At 54.4% G+C, this 26847-nt stretch overlaps 1 protein-coding gene, 1 long non-coding RNA gene and 1 other non-coding gene across 4 annotated transcripts in view; 1 reads left to right on the plus strand and 2 right to left on the minus strand.

Annotated features, from left to right (window-relative positions):
• MIR9798 (microRNA 9798) lies at positions 393-475 on the minus strand. The gene has a single exon (NR_128480.1). It is a non-coding gene; the product is annotated as a microRNA 9798 (primary transcript).
• Positions 5527-26847, plus strand: part of ANGPT4 (angiopoietin 4) — a 49052-nt gene continuing 27731 nt past the window's right edge. The window contains exon 1 of the mRNA XM_013985210.2: positions 5527-8916. Within this exon, the coding sequence (XP_013840664.1) occupies positions 8608-8916 (309 nt within the window). The 5' untranslated portion in view covers positions 5527-8607. The remainder of the gene's footprint in view (positions 8917-26847) is intronic.
• LOC110257400 lies at positions 12853-17321 on the minus strand. Of its 2 annotated transcripts, XR_002339949.1 has the most exons (4): positions 15799-17321; positions 15200-15283; positions 14668-14753; positions 12853-14569 (listed from the first exon to the last, which is right to left on the minus strand). It is a non-coding gene; the product is annotated as an uncharacterized LOC110257400 (long non-coding RNA). The 2 variants fall into 2 exon arrangements; XR_002339950.1 differs by lacking the exon at positions 14668-14753.

Below are 26847 nucleotides of genomic sequence, written 5' to 3' on the forward strand. Positions count from 1 at the left end.
CGTTTGGACTGACAGCCACAGCCGAGGGCTCAGCTATGTGAATGGCTGAGCTTTCAGCTGGTTCCAGGCTTCAGCCTTTGAGCTGCCCCAGCCGATGTTGAACAGACTCTCATCAAGCCATCCTTACCAAACCCGGCCCAGATTGCACGTTTATGAATAAAGTATGTGTTGCACTGTTTTAAACCTCTAAGCACTGGGGTGTTTTATCACACGGCACTGGTAACTGGGGGTCTCACAAACCCTCCTCCCACAACACTTTGCTAATAAGGGACTATTTTCCCATTTCATAGATGTGGAAATAAAGTCTCACCTTCTAAAGTGGAATCGAGATCCGGTGCCAGGAATGGGGAGCTCTGGCTGGATAGGTATGGGTCGCAGAGTGACCTCAAAACCCAGCTTGGGTCCCTTCCGATCCATCCACTGTGTTGCAGCGCTAGGCTTGGAGTGGCGGGAAGCAGAGGCAGGGAACAGCTGTCTTGAGTGGAGAGTCTCACAGGGACACCTTGATTCCTGCTCCACGAGATCCCCCTCGGCTTCCTGGGGACACTGACAGACCATCCCCAGTGCAGTCAGCAGCCCCAGAGCTTCCCGCCAGGGCTCAGCCGTTGCCATCAGCGGTCCTAGGAGATGCCAGTCGCGTTCTCAGGCGTGCAAAGAGCACAGAGCAAGAGGCTTGGGGTGTCTCAAACTGCCTACTTGCCGCCCTCAATTATCACCCTGGGTGTTGAAATGCAGGAAGCTGAAAAGGGGGAGGGCAGGGGAAGTGCCAGATTGTGAAGACGAGGCCAAAAGTGGGAGACACAGACTTGTGACTTCATCCTCTTCTTTGGATCCAAGATCAGCAAGCGACTCTCCAAGAATGATCCTGTTTTCCTCACCTTTGTTCCCAGGAGCAGAAAGAGACATGCTTCCAGGAAAATCGATTCCAGAGTGTGACTCGAGGCACGTCTCCTCCCCTTCTGGGTATGTTTCCTCGGAGTTAAACGTGAGGTGAGGACCCCTGGAATCCCTGGTTACGCCAAGGCGCCACTGGCTGAGGGGGAGGAGGGGTCCGAAGCGGGTTCACTTGGTGAGTAACTAGGATGGGAAGCAGTGGGCAGGTGGTCTGTGCCCATCAACATCCATCTCCCTTCTGGTCTCTGCCCCCAGGTTTCCTTGAGAATCACCCTACCCTTCCCTCAATCCCTTTGGGTCTCATGCGGCTGACTCATGAGGCACTTGGCCCAGTCTGACCAACCAGAGTAGCTAATCCCTTTGGCTATTGTAGTTGGTTCAGGAATGTCCATGTGACCCAAGCCAGAAACTTCCCAAGATCTATCAGGAAAGGGGTACTCCATATTTGAGGGGGTTTCTATGTTAATAGATTGGAGCTGCTATTATCAATGGTGGAGGTGATGGTGGCAGGAACTGAGTGAAGCTAACAGAGGAAATAGGGGCCTAGAGCTGGAGAAAAAGGGGGAAAAAAAGGGATCCTAATATCATTTGAGCACCTGGATCCAGCTATGCCTGAAGCTAGATATCCCTGCAGATTTCAGTTACATCTGCCAATAAATTCTATTTTTGCCCCAAACATTTGAGCAAAAGCCAAATTCCCCAGATGGATATTAGTATTTTCTCCATGCTCTGGCTCCATGGCAACAACAGGCCTGCACAGAGAAAATAAACTAGGGATAGAGGGGTTGTTTTAAGTATTTGGAGGCAAGATACTTGAAACACCCCAAACAGAAACTTCCTGCTGTCCTTACCCTAGAAAGGGTGATTTCCTTAGTCCACCTTGAGATTGTAGCTCCAGCCCCACATTCATTCCACAAACCCTCTTGAGAACCTACTATGAAGTTGACCTTAAGACAAGCAACAGACACAGAAATGGAAAGTGTGGTTGATGCCTGGGAAGGGTTTTCAGGCTAGAGGCGGGTAAAGGCCTGCACACAAGGCTGTATAACCCAGGGTGAGTGCTTGGGTGCGGGATGCACTGGGAGAGGCCTTGGGCTCCAGAGGGAGAGGCCTTTTTCCACCAAAGGAGGAAGGTGGATGGGGAACACTTCCTGGAGAAGGTGATGCCGGAGATAAGACCCAGAGACAGGGAGAAGGAAGCTTGTGAGAAAGCTGTGGAGGAATATGCAAGCAGACGCAACGACAAAAACCAAGGCGCTGAGGCTGGATACAGCAGGAAGCATGTTGGAAAGTAAAACCGATGCCTCATCCCAAGGTACCAAGTCACAGGGAAAGAACAATGAGGCTGGGATCCTGCAGGGATTTAGAAACCATGTACAGAGTTTGGAGCTCACAACGGAAGCGTTTTAAGCAAAGGAGTCAGGAGCTGGATTTGAGTCCTAGAAAAAGTCACTGACTGCAGGGGATGAACAAGAGTTCAGTTCTGAGGCTCTTATGCTCCCATGGGCAAGGGACGAAGACCCTGGACTAAGAGAGTGACAGTGGGAGGAAATGATGACATCAGTGGCTGTCATTTATTGAGCACTTAGTATGTGCCAGGCTCTGTATTAACCCTTCGCAAGGACTGCTTTTTTTTTTTTTTTTTTTGCTTTTTATGGCCGCACCCGTGGCATATGGAGATTCCCAAGCTAGGGGTCCAATTGGAGCTACAGTTGCTGGCCTACACCACAGCCACAGCAATGCCAGATTTGAGTCACATGTGCAACCAACACCACAGCTCACGGCAACGCTAGATCCTCAACACACTGAGCGAGGCCAGGGATCAAACCCGCAATCTCATCGTTCCTAGTCGGATTCGTTTCCACTGTGCCATGATGGGAACTCCCCTTTTTTGTTGTTTTTTGTTTTTTAATAGCTGCACCCACAGCATATGGAAGTTCCTGGGCCACGGATTGAATCCAAGCTGCAGCTGCCACAAAGCCAGATCCTTTAACCCACTGTGCCAGGACCAGGAACCGAACCCCCGCCTCAGCAGTGACTTGAGCCACAGCTGTCGGATTCTTTTTTTTTTTTTCAGTTTATTTTTTGGTTTTTTAGGGCTGAACCCATGCCATATGGAGGTTCCCAAGCTAGGAGTCGTCGAATCAGAGCTGTAGCCGCCAGCCTACGCCACAGCTCACGGCAACACTGGATCCTTAACCTACTTAGCAAGGCCAGGGATCGAACACACATCCTCATTGATACAAGTCAGATTCGTTTCTGCTAAGCCACCACAGGACCTCCATGCAGTCAGGTTCTTAACCCACTGTGCCACAGTGGGAACTCTGGCTTTTTAATCTTTTTAACAACCCTATCAGGTAATTGCTGGTATCAACCCCATCTGACAGAAGAGAAAATGGAGGTAGAGACAGGTTAAGCCGATTCGATTAGACTACACATTTGGAAAGTGGGAAAGCCAGAATTCCAACCCAGAGAGGCTGGCTCTCTTATTCCCAGATAGCGAAGAGGGGCAGAGGGAGGAAAGCGAACAGGACTGATTGGATGTGAAGGCCGGGCTCGGGTGAGGAGGGTGATGGGGGCTGGAGCCTTCCTGGCAGGAGTGGCTACGTAAATTAAGGGGCCTCATGCAGAACGAGAGGGTTGGACCCTTAGTTCAGGGCTTATTAAGAATCTCAAGGGAGGTCCCGTTGTGGCACAGCGGAAACGAATCCAACTAAGAACCATGAGGTTGCAGGTTCCATCCCTGGCCTTGCTCAGGAGGTTAAGGATCCAGCGTTGCCATGAGCTGTGGTGTAGGTGGCAGACACAGCTTGGATCCCGAGCTGCTGTAGCTGTGGTGTAGGCCAGCAGCTGTAGCTCCAATTCGACCCCTAGCCTGGGAAACCTCCATATGTTGTGGGTGCGGCCCTAAAAAGCAAACAAACAAAAAAAAGAATCTCAAGATGGTGACAGCAGGACTTACCATCTTGACTCAGCAGTAACAAACCTGATTAGGATCTGTGAGGATGTGGGTTCGATCCCTGGCCTCACTCAGTGGGTTAAGGACCCAGCATTTCTGTGAGCTGTGGTGTAGGTCACAGACGCAGCTCAGATCTGGTGTGCCTGTGGCTGTGGCATAGGCCAGCAGCTGCAGCTCCAATTTGACCCCTAGCCTAGGAACCTCCGTTTGCTGTGGGTGTGGCCCTAAAAAAAAAAAAAAAAGGAAAAAAAAAAAGTGGTGACAGCAGAGCATTAAACGAAGTGTGGGACTCTGCTAAGCATGGGGCCCTGTGAGTTGCAGAGGTCACACACCCATGAACCTTGCCCTGCTTCCAGGTTTCTGGTCCAGATGCCTGGTCAGGGTTGCAGAATTCCCAGAGATGGAAGGATCCAGAAGAAGCTCCTTTGGGGTAGAATCATGGAAGGAAAAAAAAATGGGAGTTCTGTTTGAGACCTAGGAGGTCACGTCCAGAAGGCAAATGGCTCTGGCTCTGGTGCTCAGAAGGGTGTTTGGGGAAGTTCCTGTTGCAGCGCAGTAGGTTAAGAATCCGACAAGTATCCATGAGGACTCAGGTTCGATCCCCAGGCACTCGCTCAGGGGGTTAAATCATCCGGTGTGGCTGCAAGCTGAGGTGTAGTTCAAAGACTCAGCTCGGATCTGGTGTTGTTGTGGCCATGGCGTAGGCCAGCAGCTGCAGCTCTGATTTGACTCCTAGCCTGGAAACTTCCATACGCTGCGGATACAGCCCTAAAAAGATCAAAAAAAAAAAAAAAAAAAGCAAAACAAACAAACAAACAAAAAACCCAAAAAAAACAAGGGAGCTTGGGCCCAGGAGCCCGGGGCATAGAGCACACTGGTTACCATGTTCGATATTGTCTTTGGGGTCCCTGAGCTTGCTAACTGACTGTGGATGGCATCTTTCCAGTTTCCTCCCTGGGCCCAGCCACCAGCTCCTCCTGCCTGCCACCACCCAGGCACCTGCTGCTTCTCATGGCAACGAGTGTTCTCATTTCCCCAAAGGCCCAGTGGTCACCTTGTAAAGTCTCCGCCTCCGGGCTAGCCCTGTGCCCAAACCACCTCCAACACTGGCCATGAGGCCCTGTGTGCAAAGATCTTCAGCTGCCCAACAGGTGGCAAACTCTCCATAGAGTTCACCTCTGCCAGGTCTCAGGAGGCGTGGGTAGAGACCGTTCATGCCCTCTAACCAAGAAGGAGGAAGCTCCGGCCCCAAGCAGGAGTGACCTTCCCGAGGCCTCCCAGGGTCTGTGGCAGCTGGGGCTTGCCCTGGTCCTGCAGCCCCGTGGCAGCTCCACAACACTCCAGCCTCCTGCTCCTTATCAGCCTGACAGGAAGAGCTTGGCTCATGTATTCACTCACTAGGAGTTCCCACTGTGGTGCAACTGGATCAGCAGCATCTCTGTAGCATCAGGACGCAAGTCCGATCCCTGGCCCAGCACAGTGGTTTAAAGGAGCAGGCATTGCCACAGCTGTGGTGTAGGTCGCAACTGTGGCTTGGATCTGATCCCAGGCCTGGGACCTCCATATGCTGTGGGGCAGCCCCCCCAAAAAGAACTCATTCATTCATTCAGCATATTTACTGAAAACATATTATATATCAAATGCTGAGGACAAACAGAAAGAGGTGAATTATTGCACAAATAATTAATTAACCTCTGAGCACCTTGAGAAGGGTTGAGATAAAGGGGCCGGGCTCCAAGAGGGGCGGTTCTGATTTAAGACTTGAGCAGAGCTGAGGCCTGGTGCGCATGTGTCAGTTCTGCAGCCTGAAGCATTTCCCAGAGACGGCTACACCGATGCACCTCCCGTCCTGCAGGCTTCTCTTGTGACAATGACACTCCTCCATCAAGAGGTAGGGGGTCTATGTTCCTGCTTGAAGCTGGGCAAACCCCGACCAATAGCCTATGGTAGACAGTCCGCTGAATGACTTCCAAGTCTGGGTCATAAAAGGTGATATAACTTCCACCTGGCTCTCTGGGGACCTGAACCTTTGTAGCTCTTTGGGGGCAGGTAAGAAGCCCAGCTGCCCAAAGCCTCATGCTGGGGACACCAGTGTGGACAGTGAGGTGGATGCCCAGGTGCTGACAGGTGAGAGAAGAAGCCTTCAGGATGATCCTGGCTCAGCCACCATCTGACTTTGACCCCATGAGCCACTGGAGCCACTGCCCAGTCGAGCTGCTCCTGAATTCCTGACCTACAGAAACCCTCAGAGATAATACATGGCTATTTTTGTTTTAAACGACTAAGTGTCGGGGTAATTTTCTGGCAGCCACAGGAACAGGAACAGGATGGAAGGTGGGGGCGAGGGCAGGTGGACAGCCGTGTTCTGCACAGAGGAAGCAGTCTGTGCAAAGGTCCTGGGGTGGAATGAAGGGGCGGAGATTAACAGGGGCCTTTCCAAGATTTTCCAGAACTTCTTTTGATTCTCCCTGCATTTCTCCTGTAAACAGACAATCCTATTTCCTCCTTCCATGTTCGTGTAATTATGGGATTCGTGTCTATTTAATTAAGCCTGGTTGGAGCAGGGGAGATGAACATTCATGCCTTCTTTCAGTCTATGAGGCTAAATGTGTCGCCTGTGCTGGGATCGTCCAGTGTCACCGTGGTGCCCATGAGGAGGTGTCCAGGCTCCCTCCAGTGCACAGATGAGGAGGCGGAGGCTGAGGGGCAGGCGTCCTCCTGCACTGCTCTGAGGGGTAAGACAGGCTCTGGAGCCAGCCTGCCTGTCGAACCCGTGCTCCTTCCCCAGTGCCGAGTCAGGCACCTCCAGGCTGTGTGACTTTGGGCAAATCACTTCCCTCTCTGGATTCGGTTTTCTCCTCTGTAAAATGGGGAAGAAAATACCGCTGGCCTTGTGGAGATTATCGCAAAGCTCAACAGACACAAGCCTAATGACCGTTGCCTTTACGCTGGGCTCGTCTGCCCCGAGCTCACATGGTGATAAACTCGTGATTTGCATCAAGATGCTTCTTCCCACAAGGTCGGCGGAGGTGGGTGAGCAGGGCTCAGTGGATGCTGGTGACGGATGACCAGCTGCCTTTCCTTTTCCTGCCAAAGCCTCATACACGGTGTCATGCTCTCAGCCCCCGAGGTGCGTCCTCGGTTTGCCACTGTCCCAAGCAGACTGCCCCGTTCAAAACCCGGCCAGGATTTGGGAAAACAAAGGGAAAAAAACAATACCAAACCGCTGGATAAGCCCCCACTCTGGGAAAAACAAGCAGAGAAAGCTGGAAGAGAGCCCAACAGGAGGGGCCCAACCAACCCCTGGGCACCTTCAGCCCAGCGACCCATGCCCCAAGGACAAAATGATTCCATCGGGAGAAGAGAGATACAGGATAACTATGACACTGAAAATGACAATAAAAAATATTTTGTTAGCACTCATCTTGTGCCAGCACTGCTCTAGCTCACAGAGTTTTCACACCCCGTGAAGTGGATGGAATTATTTCCCTCAGTTCACCAAGGCAAAACAGAGGCACAGAGAGGTGAAGCAATTTGTCCAAAGCCACACAGCCAGAAAGCGGTGGAGCCAGGATTTGAATCAGTAAACAAGTAAAGAAGTAAATCAAAAATGCACCCGTCCCCACGCCAAGAACTCACATACATTCCTTATGCAAGAGATGGAGTTTACCTGGCCTAGCATTAGAATCTAGAGGTCTGGAGAAGTGACACTGCCCACCTCAGGTTGCAGGGCCAGCTGTTAGGGAGCAGGATTTAGAGCCAGCTGCCCCGAACTCAGGGGCTGGTCGAGACACCATTGCACCCCAAACTCTTCCCCCCACAATCCACCTCCCCACTCCAGCCAAAGATGGCTCCAGAACAATCTGCCCCAAGACAGGATGATCTCTCATCACTGTCAACAGCAGTGGAGTCAGGGCCACCCTAGGGCCCAACATCCCTCCAGGCCCCAAGGGAGAAGGCTGGATGGGAGCCAGCTCCCAGCTGGGGCACCCACTTCCCTGGACTTGTAAGAATGTTCTCTGTCTCTAGAAACCGACTGGATGGGCTGCCTCCTCCCCAGCCTCGCCCCTCTGCCCCCTCTCCTTTGCTCTTTAGGGTCACTTCGCTGTGTTCCAAGGCTAATGGGGAATCAGAGGGGGGACGGTGGAGGGGGAGGGAAGGGGAAGGCGGTGGGGGCTGAAATTTGAGATCCCAGCCTGGTGAGGGGCGGCTGGAGAGAGACGCACACACAGAGACAGAGACAGGAAGAGAGAATTCAGTTGCCTTTGGTTTTCCAAAGCGGGCAGCTTGGGGGTTTGAGGGTGTGTGTGTGTGTGTGTGTGTGTGTGTGTGTGTGTGTGTGTGTGTGTGTGTTTTGTTTTCTTTCCTCCTCTCTCGCAGGGAGGCCAGGCCTTCAGGATAATAAAAGGACTCAGAGGCGAGGCGGGCAGAGCAAGCCAGCGCGGGGACAGGGCAGTGTGTGGACAAGAGTGAGGAGGCAGGAAGGGAAAGGGGGGAGACTGGAGGTGAGGGGGTGTCGGGGGCCGGAGCAGGAGGCGGTGGGAGGAAGCCGAGCAGCTGTGGTATTTGGAGCAAGTATAAATAGCCGCCTGGCCGGAGCTCAGCCAGACAGGGCTTTGCAGCTGCAGCGGCTGTGCAACCAGGCCCGGCCACTGTTGGCCACGGTGGGGACATCCTGGGCACGGAGACAGGCAGTGGGCAGGCACGGCCCCCAGGCTCTGACCAGACACCCCTCACCATTGCCACCTCTCTGGATGCCCTCTCGGCCAGCCATGCTGCTGGGTGGCCTCCTCCTCATTGGGGCCACCGTGACTGTGGCCCAGCGGAGGGGGCAGGAGGCCGGCGGGCGCCGGCGGGCACACCGAGTCCAGCATGGCCAGTGCAGCTACACCTTCGTGCTACCTGAGCCTGAGCCCTGCCCTCCGGACCCCGAGGCCTTCGGGGGCTCCAACAGCCTCCAGAGGGACTCCCCGGCGGCTGCACTCAACCTCGGGGACTGGCCCACCCAGCGCGTGCGACAGCTGGAAAAAATGCTGGAGAACAACACGCAGTGGCTGCAGAAGGTAAGGGCTGGGCCTGCGGGGGGGGCGGTAGGCGGTGAGCAGCTGGTAGAATATCCATGCCAGAAGCCTGCCCTGGGCACAGACAGCCAGGCTGATAGGACTCTTGCCTCTGCATTGTGCAGATTGGGATGACAAGGCCCAGAGAGGGGCGGAGATGAGCCTGAGGCCACACAGCAAAATTGGGCAGAGTCAGAACTGGAAACGTGACTCCTTATCTGCCCTCCATTCATTCAACACATGGGCCAGGCCCATTCTAGGCGCTGTGGATACAACAGTAAACAAGACAATATATTACCTTCCAGACTGGGGAAGGAAAGAGGCAATAAAAAGATAAACAGGAATCCCTGTCGTGGCTCAACAGAAACGAATCTGACTAGCGTCCATGAGGTTGCAGGTTCGATTCCTGGTCTTGATCAGTGGGTTAAGGATCCGGTGTTGCTGTGAACTGTGGCATAGGTCGAAGATGTGGCTCAGATCTGGTGTTGCTGTGGCTGTGGTGTAGGCCGGTGGCTACAACTCTGATTTGACCCCCTGCCTGGGAACATCCAAAAAAAAAAGAGAGAGAGATAAGTATCTACTATGTCAGACGGTGAAGCAAAATGAAAAAGGGAAAAAGGCAGGGAATGACCAGAGGTGGCTATTTGAGGTCAGATAATCCAAGAGGACTTCTTGGAGGAGGTGACATTTGAACACAGAGAATAAGCAAAGTGACTGAGCAACCCCTGCAGTTTTCTAGGGGGAGGGCATTCCTGGCAAAGGGAATTGCAGGTGCAAAGGCTGTGTGGTGGGAATGCAGCTGGGGTACCGGTGGCAGCCAGTGTGGCTGGAGAAGAGGAGGGGGAGAGAGTGGGGAGGGACAAGATCTGAGAGGGGAGGAGAGGACAGCCCATGTTGGGCCTTGGGGGCCACCGGAAGGACTTTGGCTCTTGCTCTGAGCGTCACGGGAGCCACTGCAGGGTTTTGAGCAGGGGAGACCAAGCTGATTTAGCTTTAACAGAGCAGACTGTAAGGAGCAGAGTGGACGCTGGAGGTCCAAGGAGCAGGCCACCAAAGCCACCAGACAAGAAGTGACGGAGGCCTAGAGCTGGCCGGGGCTGGGGGAGAGGGTGTGGTCAGTCAGATTCTAGAATACTCTGAAGGGGGAGCTAACGGGCTCTGCTGATGAATTGGACATGGGGTGGCAGAACTCAGGGAGTCGAGGACCCCAATGATGTTTTGGCCCAAGGCCAGGTCAAGGCCACTCTAGGGTCTCCTATCCTCATTCGTTCAGCCGACACTCTGAGCACCTACTGTGTGCCAGGCCCTAGGCGAGGCACTGAGATACGGCGGTGAATAAGGCACATTTGGCCCGGGGTGGGTATGGGGTGGGAAGGGCATAGTGTGGTGTTCAAGATGGGGAGCAGTTCCCCCCCTTACCCCATGGTTTCCAAATTGTTCAAATCATTTGCTAGATAGGCAGTGCTCCCCACCCCCCAATATATGCATATTTATTTAGTATTGCACATGTGCCCACACTGATACAATATGTTCAGGGAATGACACAACTGAAGATAGAACCTTAAGAAGATGGTATATGAGGAGTTCCCACTGTGGCACAGTGGGTAAGGACCTGGCATTGTTGCAATTGTGGCAGAGGTGGCAGCTGTGGCTTGGATTCTATCCCTGGCCTGGGAACTTCCCCCAAAAAGGTATACAAAATCATGTCAATTGAAGTTCTGGTAGTTTCCTCCTATTTTCCAAAGGATTGCCTTCTGCATCCCCTGGGTTGATGCATCCCCAAGGGAGAGGGGTTGTCCTACACGTATCTAAGGAAGCTGATTTGTGCACACACTCACATTCACACCCATGTGCGCACACACTTAACCTCCTATTTCATTCCTGCCCCAACCTTCTACCTCCTCAGCCCCCCATTCACCATCTTCCCATAATGCCTACTTGGCCTCCACCCTTCCTGCCCTGCAATACTTCCAGCTGCCACCGCCCTACCCCAGGATCCCCCTTCAAGGGAGTCCTGGGCCTCAAACCCAGGGGGCTTGGTGCTGTCCTGAAATCTGTGTGTGTCTCTTCAGGCAGCAGTTTCCAGCCCCAAAGGGCCTTGCCCACCCTCGCCTCCTTCTCACCCTCCACCCATCCTCTCACCAGACTGTGGATTTCCTACGTCAACGACAAATGGGGCCCAGAGGAGAGAGGCTCCTCGACTGCCTGCCCTATACCTGCAGACTCACCCGTGCACCTACCAGTCTCCAGGGCCTTTCTCTGGCTCAGAGGGAAGACGTTCCTCCATGGGCCCTACCTGTGGGTCCCATCCCCTGTAGCCCCGCAACCACCTCAAGCCGCCTATCCCCTCCTGTGTCTCTAACAGCTCCTCCTTCTCTGCTGGTCCTTCCCCTCAGGGCTTAATTGCATTCAAGTATCTGCTGTGTAAAAAAAAAAAAAAGAAAGAAAGAAAAAGGTGTTCTAGTTGTGGCTCAGCAGGTTAAGAGCCCGACATAGTGTCCATGAGGATGCAGGTTCAATCCCTGGCCTTGCTGAGGGGGTTAAGGATCTGGCATTGCTGTGAGCTTCGGTGCTGGTCACAGATGCGGCTCAGATGCAGCTTTGCTGTGACTGTGGGGTAGGCCAGCATCTGTAGCTCTGATTCAACCCCTAGCCCAGGGGCTCCCATGTGCCGCAGGTGTGGCTATAAAAAGAGAAGGAAGGAAGGAAGGAAGGAAGGAAGGAAGGAAGGAAGGAAGGAAGGAAGGAAGGAAAAAGAGAAAAGGAAGGAAAGAAAGAGGAGGAAAGAAGGGGCAGAGGAAGAGGAGAAGGAGGGAGAACAAGCCCACTCTCCAACCCCCACCCGCTCTGACTTCTGGCCTGGCGCTCAGAGGGCCACACGCTCTGCCTCCACGTCCTCCTCCATCGCCTCCTTTCCCTAAGTAGCCCCCAATTCCCACTTCCCACTTCCTTCCTCCAATGGCCACGGCTCAGTCTTCATCTTACTTGACCTTTGGCAAAGTATTGCTGACCAATAGCCTCCTTCCAGAAACCGCCTCCATCTGCAAGTCCTCTTCTTCTTCCAGCAACAACGTTCCCTGCCTCCACCCTGGACTGGCCACTATCATCTCCACTGCCCAGGGCTCCATTTGCACCCTGACCCCCATGGTCCATCCTGCACTCAGCAGACAGAGGGAGCCCACTAAAACCTAAGCGAGATCCTCTGCTCAAAACGCTCCCAGGGCTCCCATCGCTTTAGAATAAAAGCAAAAGTCCTTACTGCCTAGAACAACCCTCCCCCGGACACTTGCGTGGCTCACTCCTGACCCCCCTCGGGACTACTGCCTAAATGTCACATCCTCAGAAAGGCCCTGCCTGTCCACCCCATTGAAAATAGCCACCCTTCTTGTGTCACTCTCTGTCCCTTCGCCCAGCGTTGGTTTTCTCTCTTAGCACCTGCCATCGTCTGTTCTTGAAAGCGTTTCTTTCGGTCCGTGAGCTCCAAGAGGGCAGGGGCCATGTCTGTCTTGTTCACGACTGGGTTCCCAGGGCCAAGAACAGTGACGGGCACATAGTAGGTGCTCAATGCATGTCTATTGAATGGATGAATGTGGGGATGCGAGGACGGTCCTCCAATCTCTCAGGCCGCTCCTGCTCCTCCTCCCACCCTGAAATGTCCGTGTTTCCCAGGACTTAGGCTCCATTCTTTGTCTCCTCTCATGCTTCTTGGCACAACCCCCAGGGCTGCCCCCGCCGCTCCTGCAGCACCATCTTCCCACCCCACCCCCTACCTTTTAGGGCTGCACCTGAAGCATACGGAAGTTCCCAGGCTAGGGGTCGAATTAGAGCTACAGCTGCCAGCCTACATCACAGCCACAGCAACTTGGGATCTGAGCCGTGTCTGTGACCTACACCACAGCTCATGGCAACGCTGGATCCTTAACCCACTGAGTGAGGCCAGAGATCCAAACTGCATCCTCATGGATACTAGTTGGGTTCATTACCCCCGAGCCACAGTGGGAACTCCCATGGCACCATCTTTGACCTGCCCTGTGATGACACCAAACCAACATCTGATGGGCTCTTGAGACCTAAATCCATGAGCCTGGGCTCCCCAGACATCTCCCTTCTGAGGGCCCACAGTGTCTCAACTCCAAAGCTGCCTGGGATGCAGCTCTTCTCTCCTCTGCCCACCTTTCCTGTTGAAAGCGTTACCATCCTCCCCAGCAGGCCATCCATGGCCCAAGGAGTGTCCTTCACTCCCAGGCAACGGGTCCCATCCTCCTGTCTCCATGGCCACTGCTCTGGCTCAGACACTGTGCTCACCTCCCTCCTGCCTTCTCTACCCCAGGTATCACCCTCTCATCCATCTTTGACTCCCCTGGGTGCCTGGTGCTTGGGTAACACTGGCCGAGCCAAATGTTAGATTTAAATCGATGGCTTTCAGGTCTGAAGGTCACCCGGCTCACCACTTCTGCTGGCAGTGGAGTGTCCTCTCCCGGACCTGTCTGTCCATCTAGGCTGATCACCCCGGGCAGGAGTCACTGTGGAATGCTGTGGGTCTAAAGAGCATTGATGTGGGAATCGGGCAGATCTGCGTTCACATCCTGGGCCCAGCACTTACTTGCCACATGGCTATGGATGAGCACGTCTCAGATTTCCCGCCTGCAAGATGGAGAAAATGACAGTACGTCTGGGGGTGGCTGGGCGGACCAGCGAGAGCACACACGCACCGCTCTCAGCCCGCTGCCTGGCTCTAATACGAGCCTTGTGCTTCATGAAGACACAGGGTGGCTCTTGTCGGTTAAGACACAGTAGCTCAATAGGCTTTTACTTAATTCAACACCATCTCTCTCGGGAGCCCTGCACCACTGGGCGGGGGAAGCCCAGTCCTTGTCAAGTCAGTTCAAGGCTGGCAGGCAACGTTGGGGCAGGAAATGTCACTTGTCCATGCTGGTGTTCTCTCTGATCTCCAGTCCTGCCTGGTGTCTGGTGAGGTCCAAGCAGGGGCTTGCGGTGCCATCTGATGGGTACCCTTGGATGGAGTGTCCCTTTCATGCCCTTTAGTCTTTGGGCCACTGCCAGGTCACTCTGTGCCAATGGAGCCTGCCACAACACCCATCGGCTCAAACACATCAGGCAGTCACTTTCCTCTGGTCCTGTCACCTCCTTGGACAGCAGCATAGCCACCCCCATAGCAGGTAAGAGCCCAACTCTGGAGTCCACCTTTTGGGATTTAAGATCTGTTCTGCCCCTTTCTAGCTGTGTGACCTGGAAGAAGTTGCTCCACCTCTCTGAGCCTCTATTTTTTCACCTATAAAATGTGGTGACAACACCACTGACCTTTAGGAAGATTGAATGAGATGATGCCTATGATTACCTTGGTCCAGCACCAGGCATAGAGAGAATTCTCAACCCATGTTAGCTGCTTCCATTAGGAGCTCTTCCTGCAGAGAAACATGAGCCCTGCATTTCTTGAGTGTTTCTCCCCCAGATGAGACGTGGGGCCCCTGACTCAGGCATGACCTAGACAGTCATCGCCCACCAGTCAGGGATGCTTATTACCTTCTGCGACCATGACCTTCCTCTGGCTCTTCTCTTGTATGGTCTCTTGGTCTGGGCTTATCTCAGAGTCTTCGAAATGTGAGGGCCTCTTTTTGGCTTCTGCTGGAACCTCCTGGAAGAGGGGAAAAAATGAGTTCCAGTATAGCAGAAATTGGCGTAATTAACTATATGTTAAGTTAAAAATCTAAAAAGATTTTTAAAAATCTTTACCATCACCACCATCGCCATCAGGGATGACCAGGGATGAGTGGGGACCGCTGGCCTCCCAGACTGGGCTCTCAGCAAGATTCGCTCACCTGGGAAGAACCTCGCTGCGGCAAGTTCACTGCAGCCAACACCTGCTCAGCCCACGTCCCCAGCCCTCTCCCTGTTCCCAGCGTACAGGGGAGAAAACTGAGGCCAGAGAGGGGAAGGGACTTGTGGGAGTCACACAGCAGTGACACCCAACCTGGCTTCTCCCTCCAAAAAGTCTGAGTCCCTTCTCTGGCTCTGGAGGGTGTCAAGGAGGTGGGTGAAGCCAGATCTGAGATAATGGGGTGGTCCCTTCTGACTCAGAATTCCCAAACCCCGACACCCACTCTCTTCTTCCCGTGGTTCCTCCTGCCTGGACTCCGGGTGCATGCAGGGCACCCCATGCCTGCCCCTCCCCCCTTCCTCCTGCCCTTCCATGCACCCCTCCCCCTCCCCTGTTTCTCCTGCTCTCCCCCCTCTCCTCCTGGAAGCCTCTGCCCCAGTGACTCACGTCTGGAGCCTGCTGTCGGCTGTCCTGTCCATGGGCTGCACATCAGCTCTTGGCTCCACTACACCCCCTCATCTGGGTGAAGAGCTGCAGCAGGGATGCGGGGGGCGGGGGGGGGACAGGAGGTGGGGGTACAGAGCCAGCTAGGGGTCCCTCGCTGGGCTGTGCCGCCCAGTGTTTAGTGCCTGGTTAGGGCCCGCCTGCGACCAGCGCAGTGAGCCTCATCTGTGAGATGGGAGCGTGCAAGCGCCTCCTACTGACATCTGATGTGGGGTCAAGAGAGGCAGAGCCCAGAAAGCATCCGCCCACAGCAGGTGCTCCATAAAGGCCCACTCTTCTCCTGTGAGTCCCCCAGCGGCCTCCCAGCCAGGAAGCACCTTCCTCAGCCCCCTCCCATGCCTCCCCAGTGGGACATTCCCTTCACACGAGGGGAGCGAGGAAACACAGCCCCCACCCTCCAACTCCCAAACTGCCCCCCAGTATCTGAGGACAGCACGTCTGAGCCTCCAGGGTCCCAGGAGCAGGGCAGACACTGAACCCCCAAATCAAGGGGCCCTCTACTTTCTCACCTATCCCAAGAACAGCTGGCCGTCTCTGCCTACCTCTGTGTGTCTCTGCCTCTGTGTGTCCCTGTGAGTCCTGGGGCTCTCACGGTGGCCTGACTCCCTTCCTCGAACTCTGTGGGTTCCTCTGTCACTCCCATTCTCTCTCCTGTCTCCTTGGCATCTCCCCGAGGCATCTCCCCCTTGACCCTAGGCCATCCGGCCCTCCTGCCTCTACCTGCCACCTGCTCTGTCCACACTGGAGGACACACCAGCCGGATGCACTGGCCAGTGCCCACCCCTCAGCCAAACTTCTCAGCCAGGGCCTCTTTCTCTTCTTCCTCTGCCCCCAGAGCCAAGCGGGGAGGGGTCAGGGGCCGGGCAGAAGCCCCCCAGCCTCTGCTGTTGGCTCCACGTCCCTGACGTCAAACCTCAGAATAACTCGGTCCCCCAGCCCAGGAGTCTCGAGGACTGGCCTGGCTGGATGTGGGTCAAAAGCCTATCCAGCAAGGGCGCAGCGTGGGGTCCTGGCCCAGCTCAAGGTCCTCCCAAACTGGCCAGGGCTCCTAGCTGCCCCGGCCTCCCCAGGCTGCCCGTAAATTCTTGGCATTTTCAGCCTCCAGTTATCCAAACAAGAAATGAATCTCGGCTGCCGAACAAAATGTCTTGGGGTTTGATTTCCTAACCTCACCACTGGCTCCTCTAAAAAGTTTGGGGCTGGGGGAGGGGATGGGGAGAACAGCATCTCCTTCGGGGAGGACTGGGGTTATTTTTCTTAGAAGGGAGCCTAGAAACAGTGGCACAGATGCCCTGGGCCTAGGGATGAGCAGGGAGCAGGGGCGGCAGCAGCCCCTTGAATGGGCGCCCCCGGAGGATCAGGCCAACCCCCGCCGGCAGGGCCCCAGGCTCTGGCTCTCTCCTCCCAGGCCCCAGAGCTCAGCCAGGCTGGGCTGCACACAGCCCCTCTCCTCGTCTCTCCTTGGGCTGGAAATGAAGCAAGCAGGCCCCAGGTCTGCCCCGAAGCCTGTCCCTCTGCCCAGACTGGCCTCTGAGCATTTGCTTCACCCTGGAGTCAGCTCTGAAATGTCTGGAACCGGGTCTGAGTCAGGGGTCATGGGCCAAGCATGCCATCCACCAGCTGTGGGTCCTGGGGAAGCCACCTGCCTCGAGTGGTTCCTCTGTAAGGTGGAACTTAAAATCCTCTGCCTCTCAGAGAGAGGGCAGGATGAAGAAACAGAAGAGGGGTTATGGCCAGCATTTATGGAGCACTTACTGTGTGCCAGACACTGTCCTAGGTACGTCAGGAGAATTACTGCATTGAATTCTCACAATGAGCCTATGAAGTAAGAGTGTTTGCCCATTAACAGATGCGGAAACTGAGTCACCAAGAGGTGAGGTCATTTGCTCGAGGTCACACATCCAGCAAGTGTGAAGTCAAATTCACACTCAGGGTCTCTGTGGCCAGAACCCACACTCTCAGCACTGAATCTGACCAGCACCCATGAGGATGCAGGTTCGATCCCTGGCCTCACTCGGTGAGTTAAGGATCCAGTGTTGCCGTGAGCCGTGGTGTAGGTCGCAGACGAGGCGCAGATCTGACATTGCTGTGGCTGTGGTGTAGGCCGGTGGCTGTAGCTCTAATTCGACCCCTAGCCTGGGAACCTCCATATGTCAGGGGGTGGCCCTAAAAATTAAAAAAAAAAATTAAAAAAAAAAACACAAAAAAAAACCCCATAAAAAACTACTTCCTCTTGGACAGAGGAACTGATCCTCAGAAGCTTAGGCAGGCAGAGCCTTGTGGCCCTTCACTCCTGACTCTAGGGTAACACCTGCTGCTCTACAGCGCGGCCACCAAGTGAGGCTGACGAAGGAAGGCGATTTCAAGCATGGAAAGGAACCCACATAGGAAAGTGCTGCCAGGGCTGTAGCTGGGCCCGCTGGGCACAGAGATGAGCTGGAGAGGGGTTGCAAGGCCTCTCACTTCAGGGTCCTGCTTACCCGGTTTCCAGTCCCAGCTCCACCCCTTGCCATTGGCCTGGTTGTTTTTCTCAGCTACTAATGTTTCACATGTAAAAGCTGGGAAATAGGAAAGTGTGTAAAGACACGGGAGAGGAAAAAAAAAATCACTCTCTTCTCAATCCCCTGATCATCTCCTAGTTAATTTCCTTGTTGTTCATTCTATGCATTTTAAATTTTCACTGAAATGTTTTAGATGTATGAAAAGGTAGAGAGAAAAAGTAAATCAAATTTCTTGTTCGCACAACTCAGCTTAAGCAATAAAACCTTACTGAGGTTCTCTTGTGGCGGAGCAGGTTAAAGGATCCAGCGTTATCACACTGCTGCAGCTGGGTTGCTGCTGTGGCTCAGGTTCAATCCCTGGCCAGGGAAATTCCACATCCCATGGGCACTGCCAAAAAAACTAAAAAAAAAAAAAAGAGAGAGAGAGAGAGAGAGAGAAAGAAACAAAACCTTACCAATCCCTTTAAGCCTCTGCCCCTCTCCTGCCTCCTTCTCCCACCAGAGAGGCTGTGAATTCTGTGTCAACGACCTCTTACTCAGGTCTAGCCCTCCCTGACCGAGGTGCATTTGCTTCCTAGATAAGTGGGGTCACACTCTCTCTTTGTACAATTCTCTTTGGTTCACTCAACCTTACGTCTAAAGATTTATGGCTCTGCAAATGTGGGGAAGGCCTGAGGCTCAGTTTTTCCATCTCTAAGCTGGGGACGATGGTAAGCGCATGCCTGAACGTGCTGTGGCGCCCAGATAACTGAGATCTGGGGGCGCACCTGGCGCTGCTGCCTCTTGCGGGTAAGTGGGAGATGCTGTTGTCGTTACGTCTCCTTGCTGCCACGACGGCACACACACAGGACTGTCTGTGCCAGGCACCAGGGTACGTGTTTTACAAATACTGCTGCTTATTAAACCTTACAACACCCTAAAAGGTCAGGACTGTTTTGAGCTCCATTTATTGAGGGGAAACAGACCCAGAGAATTCACTGGCCGCAAAGGGAGGGAGGTGAGCTCGAACCCAGGCAGGCTGGCTCCAAACCCCACACCCGTCACCACCAGACAGATCGCCTCTCCATGCTGCTTATTTACACATGGGCACACCGACCCTGGGAGGGGGAGTGACTTGACCACCTTCACCCCTGGGGGGTAATTGGCAAGGACATCTTGCTTCTCCTCCCTAGTAGGGACAGGACACACCGCATGGCATAAGCCCTGTGAATACCATGCGTCCTTACAGTTAAGAAGTTCTGGAGTTCTGTGCAGGCCTGCACACCTGCACACATGCAGCATTCTGAACTTAACTGGCCAGGTAGGGTGTTCATTCCTGCCTTCACTTCATCACCCCCTCCACTGATGTTTATAAAGAGCTTAGAGGCTGGCTCTGTGCAGGTAATGAGGATTCAGCAGAAATAAAGGAAGACACAGTCCATCCAACTCTGGGGGCCGTGGAAGAGACACTCACCCAGGAATTGTTCGTAGGCAGTGATCAACCATGATACAGGCTGGGAAGGAGGGGCTCACCTGTTCTAGGAGTGGAGAGTAGGGGACCCAACCTTGATGGAGGGAGGGCAAGAGGAGGAAGGACAGAGCTGAGATTTAAAGGGTGGATTGGCAGTTCCTAGGCCAGGAAGGGAAGGAAAAAGATTTCCAAGCATAGGTGACAGCAAGTGCAAAGGCCCTGGGGTGGAGTGGAGCAAGGTGATGTGGAGGAAATGAAAAGGGCTCTGTGTCACCAGAAAGCAGAGTCAAGAGAGTGTGACCAAGATGAGACTAAAGTGTTCATCAGGGCTGAGATCAGGCCTCCCTGGGCCTGACCCTACTCAAGAGGCTCTCAGGCACTAGGTTGGATGTGGCCACTTTTCTGCCCTGCGCCCAGCGAGGACGGCTCTGCAATGGGCAGTGGCCACAGACATCGGGATCTGCTCCCCGCCTCCTTCCCAGACCCCGGTCCTACCCCCATCACCCTGTCCTCAGGGTCAGCCTCAGCCACCTGGCACACAGGGTGGGAGGGGGCAGAGCACCTAGCCATTGGGTTCAAATCCTCACTTGCCAGCTGTGGGCAATCCTCTCTGGGCCTCAGGTTCCTCATTTGTCGAGTGGGGGGTGATGGCTCTTTCCCTCCAGGCCGCTGGGGATCAGACGAGAGCAGAGCCACACACCAGAGGGTACAGGAGGAAAGCCTGGGGCTTCTGGGGGAGATGCCCCAGCAAAGCCTCCCTCCCTCTAGCACAGGATTGCCTCCCTCCCCCAGGTGGAGCTGGGGTTGTGAGAGGTGGAGGGGTGCTGTCACATGATCACTTCAGCCAAGGTGACTTTGGAGAAGGGCAGCCTGGGACAGCCACTCCCAGACAGTCTGAATGTGTCCCTGACAAGCTGCGTGTCCTTGGACCAGTTGCTGAAGCTCTCCATGCCTCATCTGTAAAACGGGTTGATAATAGCTCCTACCTCAGAGGGTGGCAACAAAGATTTAATATACATGGTGGTTAGAACAGTGTTCAGCCCATGATGAGTTTTAAGTAGACACTTGCCAAGCGAAATGGACACGCGACCCCGTTCCATGTTAAGGCTGATGCACGTGGCAGAGGTGAGCAATTGCAAGAAATGTGCTGCTTTACTTCCTCTCAATTAAACTCCCCAATTTTTTTCTTTTTTTATGGCTGTATCAGAGGGATATGGAAGTTCCCAGGCCGGTGATCAGATCCAAGCTGCAGCTGCAAGCTATGCCACAATTGCAGCAATGCCAGATCCTTTAACCCACTTCGCCACACCAGGTCAGGGATCAAAACAATACCTCTGCAGCAACTTGAGCCATTGCCGTAGGATCCTTAACCCACTGCACCATGGCAGGAACTCCTAAACTCTCAATTTCTGTATGTGGGAGAATAAGAAGGGCTCCTCTATTAGGCCCCATTGTAGACAAACCTTCCAAAATCAAGATTTAGGCACACACAACCACAAAGGGATAGCCAAGCCCGAGAAGGCCAAGGTCCTGGCAGCCTTTCCCCAGCTTATAAGAAGCATCACAGGAGCTCCTGTTGTGGCTCGGTAGTAATGAACCTGACTAGGATCCATGAGGATGCAGTTTCGATCCCTGGCCTCGCTCAGTGGGTTAAGGATCCTGCATTGCCATGAGCTGTGGCATAGGTCACAGACACAGCTCAGATCCCGCATTGCTGTGGCTGTGGTATAGGCCAGCAGCTGCAGCTCTGATTCAACCCCTAGCCTGGGAACTTCCATATGCCTCGGGTGCAGCCATCAAAAGACAAAAAAAAAAGAAGATGAAGCACTACCCACATTCACGGGGTAGGGGCACCCATGCCAGGCCCTCTGCCAGGAGGAATCAATGAGCCCCATTTTCCGATGTAGGCAATGAGGCTCAGAGAAGTTACATCACTGGCTCAAAGGAGAAAAGGCAAAGCTAGGATTGAACCAGCGCCTGTCAGCGAGGACGCCAGGCCCACACGAGGCTCCACGCCGCAGCTGGGCGTTTGGCGAAGCCAGGCCTGTGCCGGGAATCAGGCTGAGAGTTGAAACGCTCATCCCGCCTCAACAGCCTCGCTGGTCCCTGACCCTCTCCACCCCTGGCTCCCTGCCCACTCCACTCACTCCAAGCCCGACCCAGAAGAAGCAACAGAATCTCCCGCAGGGAGGAAAATAGCCGAGGAAGACTGGGCGTGGGTGCTCAGAAAAAACAAGACAAACCTCACTTTGCCCCGAGCCAGGGGTCAGGGCCTGTGTGGGTCCCGAGGGAGTGGGGGGGCCTGGAGCCAGGCAGAGGAGGAGGGGCCAACCTTGGCCAGCAGGCTCCCAAGCCAAAGTCAGTTCCATGCAGAAAATGAAGACACTGAGGCCTGGTGGCGGGGGCAAGGGGGGTGGTGGGGGAAGACAGGGCAGATGAGATGTGACAACCAAGGCGGGGGTGGGGGGACAGGACCTGGGAGCAAGAGGGTCTGACCTCTGTAACCTCTGCAAAGGCAGTAGCATTGTTACCTATTGCAGCATAAACACATTAGGCCCTGAGACACTTAGCAACTTAAAGTGACCCTGGACATATATTACCTGTCAAGTTGCCCAGAGTCAGGAATCGGGAGCAGCTTAACATGGTAGTTCTGACTTGGGCTTTCCTCCCTGCACTTACACGTGGATGTCAGGTGGGGCTGCGGTTCCCTGAAGGCTCGAAGGGGGCCGGAGGAGGAGCCTCCAAGGTGGCCCCGCACAGGGCTAGAAGGGTGATGCTGGCCGGTGTTCCTCTCCAGATCAGCCCCTCCTCAGGGCTGCTTGAGGGTCCCCAGGACATCGGGGCTGGCTTCCCCCAAATTAAGAGATTCAAGAGGGGACAGAGCAGAAGCCACAAAGTGATGCTGTCACCACCATCACCTCCAACGCTTCTACAGTATCCTGTTGGTCACACTGGCCAGTCCAACTACCCTGGGGCACGAGGACCCGGAGGGGGGTCGTTGGGGCTGCCTTGGGGTCTGGCTGGCACAGGCAGCCCACCTGAGTGACAAAGGCTGTGGTCTCGGGGGCCCTAAGACCTGGTCCCAAGCCAGCCTGTGCTGCTCACAGGCTGTGTGACTTGGGAGACAGGGTCATCTTCTCTATGCTTCTTTCCCTCATCTGTGAAATGGGGGCAATGAGAGAGCCGAGACTAAGTGGGCTCTGTTCGTAAGGCCCTGGGGCCACGGCTGGTACGCTCAGCACTGCCGAGACCTGCCTTCGGAGGCCCCGCAGCTGCGCAGAGCTCAGTCCACCCCGGGAGCAGGAATGAGCCTGCTCTGGTCACTGCGCTCTGCCCAGCGCCCCTCACGGGTCCTGGTACTTCTAATGAATTTGTTGTACTGTGTCAGATTTCTAGAACATTCTCCTGCAGATACCCCAAGCTGGCTCCCTCCCTTGCCGTGGGCCTCCCTCTGCTCCTTCTCCCTGCCCTCCTGTCTCCAAGCTGGCATTTCTTCCCCTCTCCCTCCTGCCCTTGGACCCATGGTCGCCCCAGCTCTCTGGTCCTCTGGCCTCACCTCTCACAGGGCTCCCGGGGCAGCTGGGGCTGGGTCGGGATGCCCAAACTTATTTCTAGCAGCCAAACCATTATTCTGTGGACACCCAGCGCCCCTTACGTAAAACGGATCTATTTGTTCCTTCAACAAACTCTTCCTAGGACCTCTTATGTGCCTGGCACTGCTGGAGGGACAGAGGGTGTGGCCATGGACATGGCAGCCCTGGGCTCCTGGGGCCGATGTTCCGCGGGGGAAACAGACAAACAGCAAGTGACCCCAGTGATTTCAGATGTGGGACGTGCCATGAAGAACCCACACAGTCCTGGCAGGTGGAGTAGGGCTGGGGGCAGAGTTACCTTTAATGAGGTGGCCTGGGAACGCATTTCAGAAAAGGTGACATTTGTGAGCAGACCTGAAAGTCAGAAGGGGGCTGATGGGAGAAGCTCGGGGGGCTCCTGAGCTGGGGGCATGTGGATGTGTGTTGGGAGGATCCCAGTAAGTAACAAACACTGTGGCTCCTGTGGCCAGACCCCAGGGCCCCTCCTCCAAACACAGTGTGGAAACCACAGACACGACCTCTGCTCAGGGCAGCGTGTCCACATCACAAGGGCATACACCTTTCAACTTGGCAGTTCTGCATCGAAGGATTTATCCCCGTACAGCCTCGCAGGAGGGTGAAAGACAAGCGGGCAGGATGTTCCCGGCAGCCCTGGTGTGACGGCAAAAGCTTGGTGGGATGGAAATGACCTATGGCCCCAGCTCTAAGGGACCAGATGAGCAAACAGTGGTGGCTATTAAAACAGCAAGGCTGGTGTCTCTGGATGACTCTGGAACAATCGCCGAGTTATAGTAAGAATAAAGATGCAGGGTGCAGGGTGTCGAGCTGACCTTTTCACAGACGGGAAGCAAGGGGATATAAACATACTGCTGGTACTGGCTTAGCATTTCTCTGGGAGGAAACTTGGGAGCCCCTTCAGTGGCTATAAACAACTATAATTAAAATTTCAAAAGTTTGCTTTTAAATTGAAACACACGCGCAAAGTCATCAAAGCTCTAACTTCTGGAGCTCCCACTGTGGCTCAGTGGAAAAGAACCTGACTAGTATCCATGAGGATGTGAGTTGAATCGCTGGCCTCACTCAAAGGGTTAAGGATCCAGCATTGCCGTGAGCTGTGGTATATGTTGCAGATGCGGCTCGGATCTGGCGTTGATGTGGTGTAGACTGGCAGCTGTAGCTCCAATCTGACCCCTAGCCTGGGAACTTCTCTGACTTCCTAGCTGTTCACAGGTCTGGCTAGACTGGGCCACTAGCTCCAGTGTGGAGCCTCCTGCAAGTATGTATCTGACTGAGGCCTCAGTTTCCCCATATGTGAAATGAGGCTGGGCTGAGTAGGCCCTGCCGGTCCTCCGGGCTCTCTGTTTCTGGGCTTTTATCTCTTCCCACCTTCCCCTCCCACCTTGAGTGATTAAGCCTGAATTTAGCCTGTCCGGCTCTATCCTAATTCCCACCCCATCTCAAGTGCAACCCAATTTAGACCCTGCTTGTTGGGATAGTTTTTCCTGTTTACAAAGTAAAGACTTTTTTTTTCTCTTGGAAAGAAATTTGCAAGAACGCCTGGTTCTTGCTAAGTGATATGGGAACTACAGCAGGTTTTGTGCAGAAGGTGCAGTGACCTGACACGTTTACTGGGGTCTCTCTGGCTACCGTGTGGGCCAGGGAGCTTGGTGGCCCAGGAGCAAGGCCAGAGCCTGAGAACCCAGCAAGGAGGCTGTGAATGCCCACCGCAGCCAGGATGGAGGCTGGACCGGGTTTCAGGGGTGGGGGTAGGGGTGGGCCGAGGAAGAAGTGATTATCTTCTGGATGTGATCCAGAGGGGACACCACAGAGGGGAGGCGGGGTGGGGGGAGGGAGGGAGGGAGAGGAGTGAGGCTGGCTCCGAGGGGCTGGGCCTGAGTGACCGGAAGGATGGCGTTTACTGAAGAATGACATAATTTGGGGAGTTCCTGTCGTGGCGCAGTGGTTAACGAATCCGACCAGGAACCACGAGTTGAGGGTTCGATCCCTGGCCTTGCTCAGTGGGTTCAGGATCCGGTGTTGCCATGAGCTGTGGTGCGGGTGGCAGATGTGGCTCGGATCCCGTGTTGCTGTGGCTCTGGCGTAGGCCGGTGGCTACAGCTCTGATTAGACCCCTAGCCTGGGAACCTCCATACGCCGTGGGAGCAGTTCAAGAAAAGGCAAAAAGACCCCCCCTCCCCCCAAAAAAAGAATGAAATCATTTGACCAAAGTCAAGGAGCTCAGAGATGTGGATCCAGGGTCTTAGGCTCCCAGTTCGACAGTCTGCTTCACTCTCTCCCTGCTGCCTCCCTGCAATTTCACGGGAGGTGGTTTTTGGTGGGGGAGAATCCCTGTCTTTCCTGTATCCTGACTGACACCTAAATGCGCAGAAGCCCCTGGTTCATATTTGGTCCCATTCAGGCAGGAGCCCTGAGGCAAGGAACCCAGAAACGCAGGCAACAGGCAGAAGCCGGCAGCCAGGCACATTGGTGCTCCGGGCTCCCTGGAGGGAGGCTGAGCCTCGGGTCCCACACTGGGTGAGGGAGGCACGGCTTCCACCTGCTCAGCCCCTGACCTGACCCTCCTGTGCCCACTGCACCTGATCTCCCAGCCTCCAAAATCAGCAGACCCAGTATGAACCCAGCAGCTGTCAACTTGACAGGTAGCCTTGGAGGTAAACTTCACGTGTCTGAGCCTCCATTTGCTCACTTATAAAATGGGGTCAGGGAGTTTCCATTGTGGCGCAGCAGGTTAAGAACCCGACTAGTATCCATGAGGCTACGGGTTCAGTCCCTGGCCTCACTCAGTGGGTTCAAGATCCTGTGTTGCATTGAGATATGATGTAGGTTTCGGATGTATCTCGGATCTGGTGTTGCTGTGGCCATGGCGGAGGCCAGCAGCTGCAATTCCAATTTGACCCTCAGCTCGGGAGCTTCCACTGTGGCTCTAAAAAGACAAAAATAAAAAATAAAATTAAAATTAAAGTGGGATCAATAGCAGAGCCTCCATGCAAAGGACAGTGAGGTGCCATAAAGGGGACAACCACGTCTTCCAAGAGCCCTTGACTTCTGCCCCACTCCCACTCCTGGTAAAGTCCCACCAGCAAAGGACAGAGGGACCAGAGGCCAGGCCAAATGTTCTGCAGTAGGACAGAACCTCCAGCTTTCCAAGATGTGCCAGCCCCTGGCCTGGGCTGCAGGTGGAGGTGCTGGGACAGACCAGGCAGCAGCTTAATGGCAACAGCAGAATAATAACAGCAGCTAAATTTACTGCGCACACAGCACGTGCCAAGCATGGGCTCCCTGAACACCCGTGTCTCATTTAACCCACAACAACTGCATACAGTAGGTCCTGCTACTGTGCCCATTTTACAGCCAGGGAAACAGGCTCTGAGAAACCTCACAGCCAATAGGAGTCAAGGCTGGATATAAACAGAGGCCCTCTCCAGCCTGCAAAAAGAAACAAAATGTTCTTAGAGGAAGTTTCCAGAGCCTCTCAAGAGGCGATGCAGGGAGACTGTGGTGTTTGTTGGGCACCAGCTCCATGCCAGGCACTCTCTGGTTCTTTGCCCCAGTGCCTCACACTAACCCCAAGAAGGGGTGTGAGGCTTCCTCATTTGACAGATAAAGAAACTGAGGCTTGGAAGGAAGACACTTAGCTGAGGTCCCATGGCGGTTAATGGAGAAGTTGGGATTCAAACCCAGAGCCTAGAGGTCTAATACTGGAAGCCTGGCCAGCCCCGGGAGGGACGGCTGCTGGGCCCCCTTCTCCTCCAAGGCCCTTCCCACCCAGGGGACAGGGCCAGTCCCCCAGCCTCCCGGGCAGACCAGGCCTCCTGCTGAGATCCAGCCGGCAGTGACCCAGAGCTAGACCCTGTGCAGAGATGCCTTTGACTCCCAAAGCCACCACCCCAGCACAGCTCTGTCCCACTGGGGTCATGACAGTGACGTCTACCCTGCTGGCCTCCCTGCATCCTGCAGCATCCTTGACCAGAGAAGCTCTCAGCATTCCTACCACAGGGCCCTTTTCAATGAGCTCTGCCTCCTTTC

This window comes from Sus scrofa, chromosome 17 (assembly GCF_000003025.6).
Source record: "Sus scrofa isolate TJ Tabasco breed Duroc chromosome 17, Sscrofa11.1, whole genome shotgun sequence".
NCBI lineage: Eukaryota > Metazoa > Chordata > Mammalia > Artiodactyla > Suidae > Sus > Sus scrofa.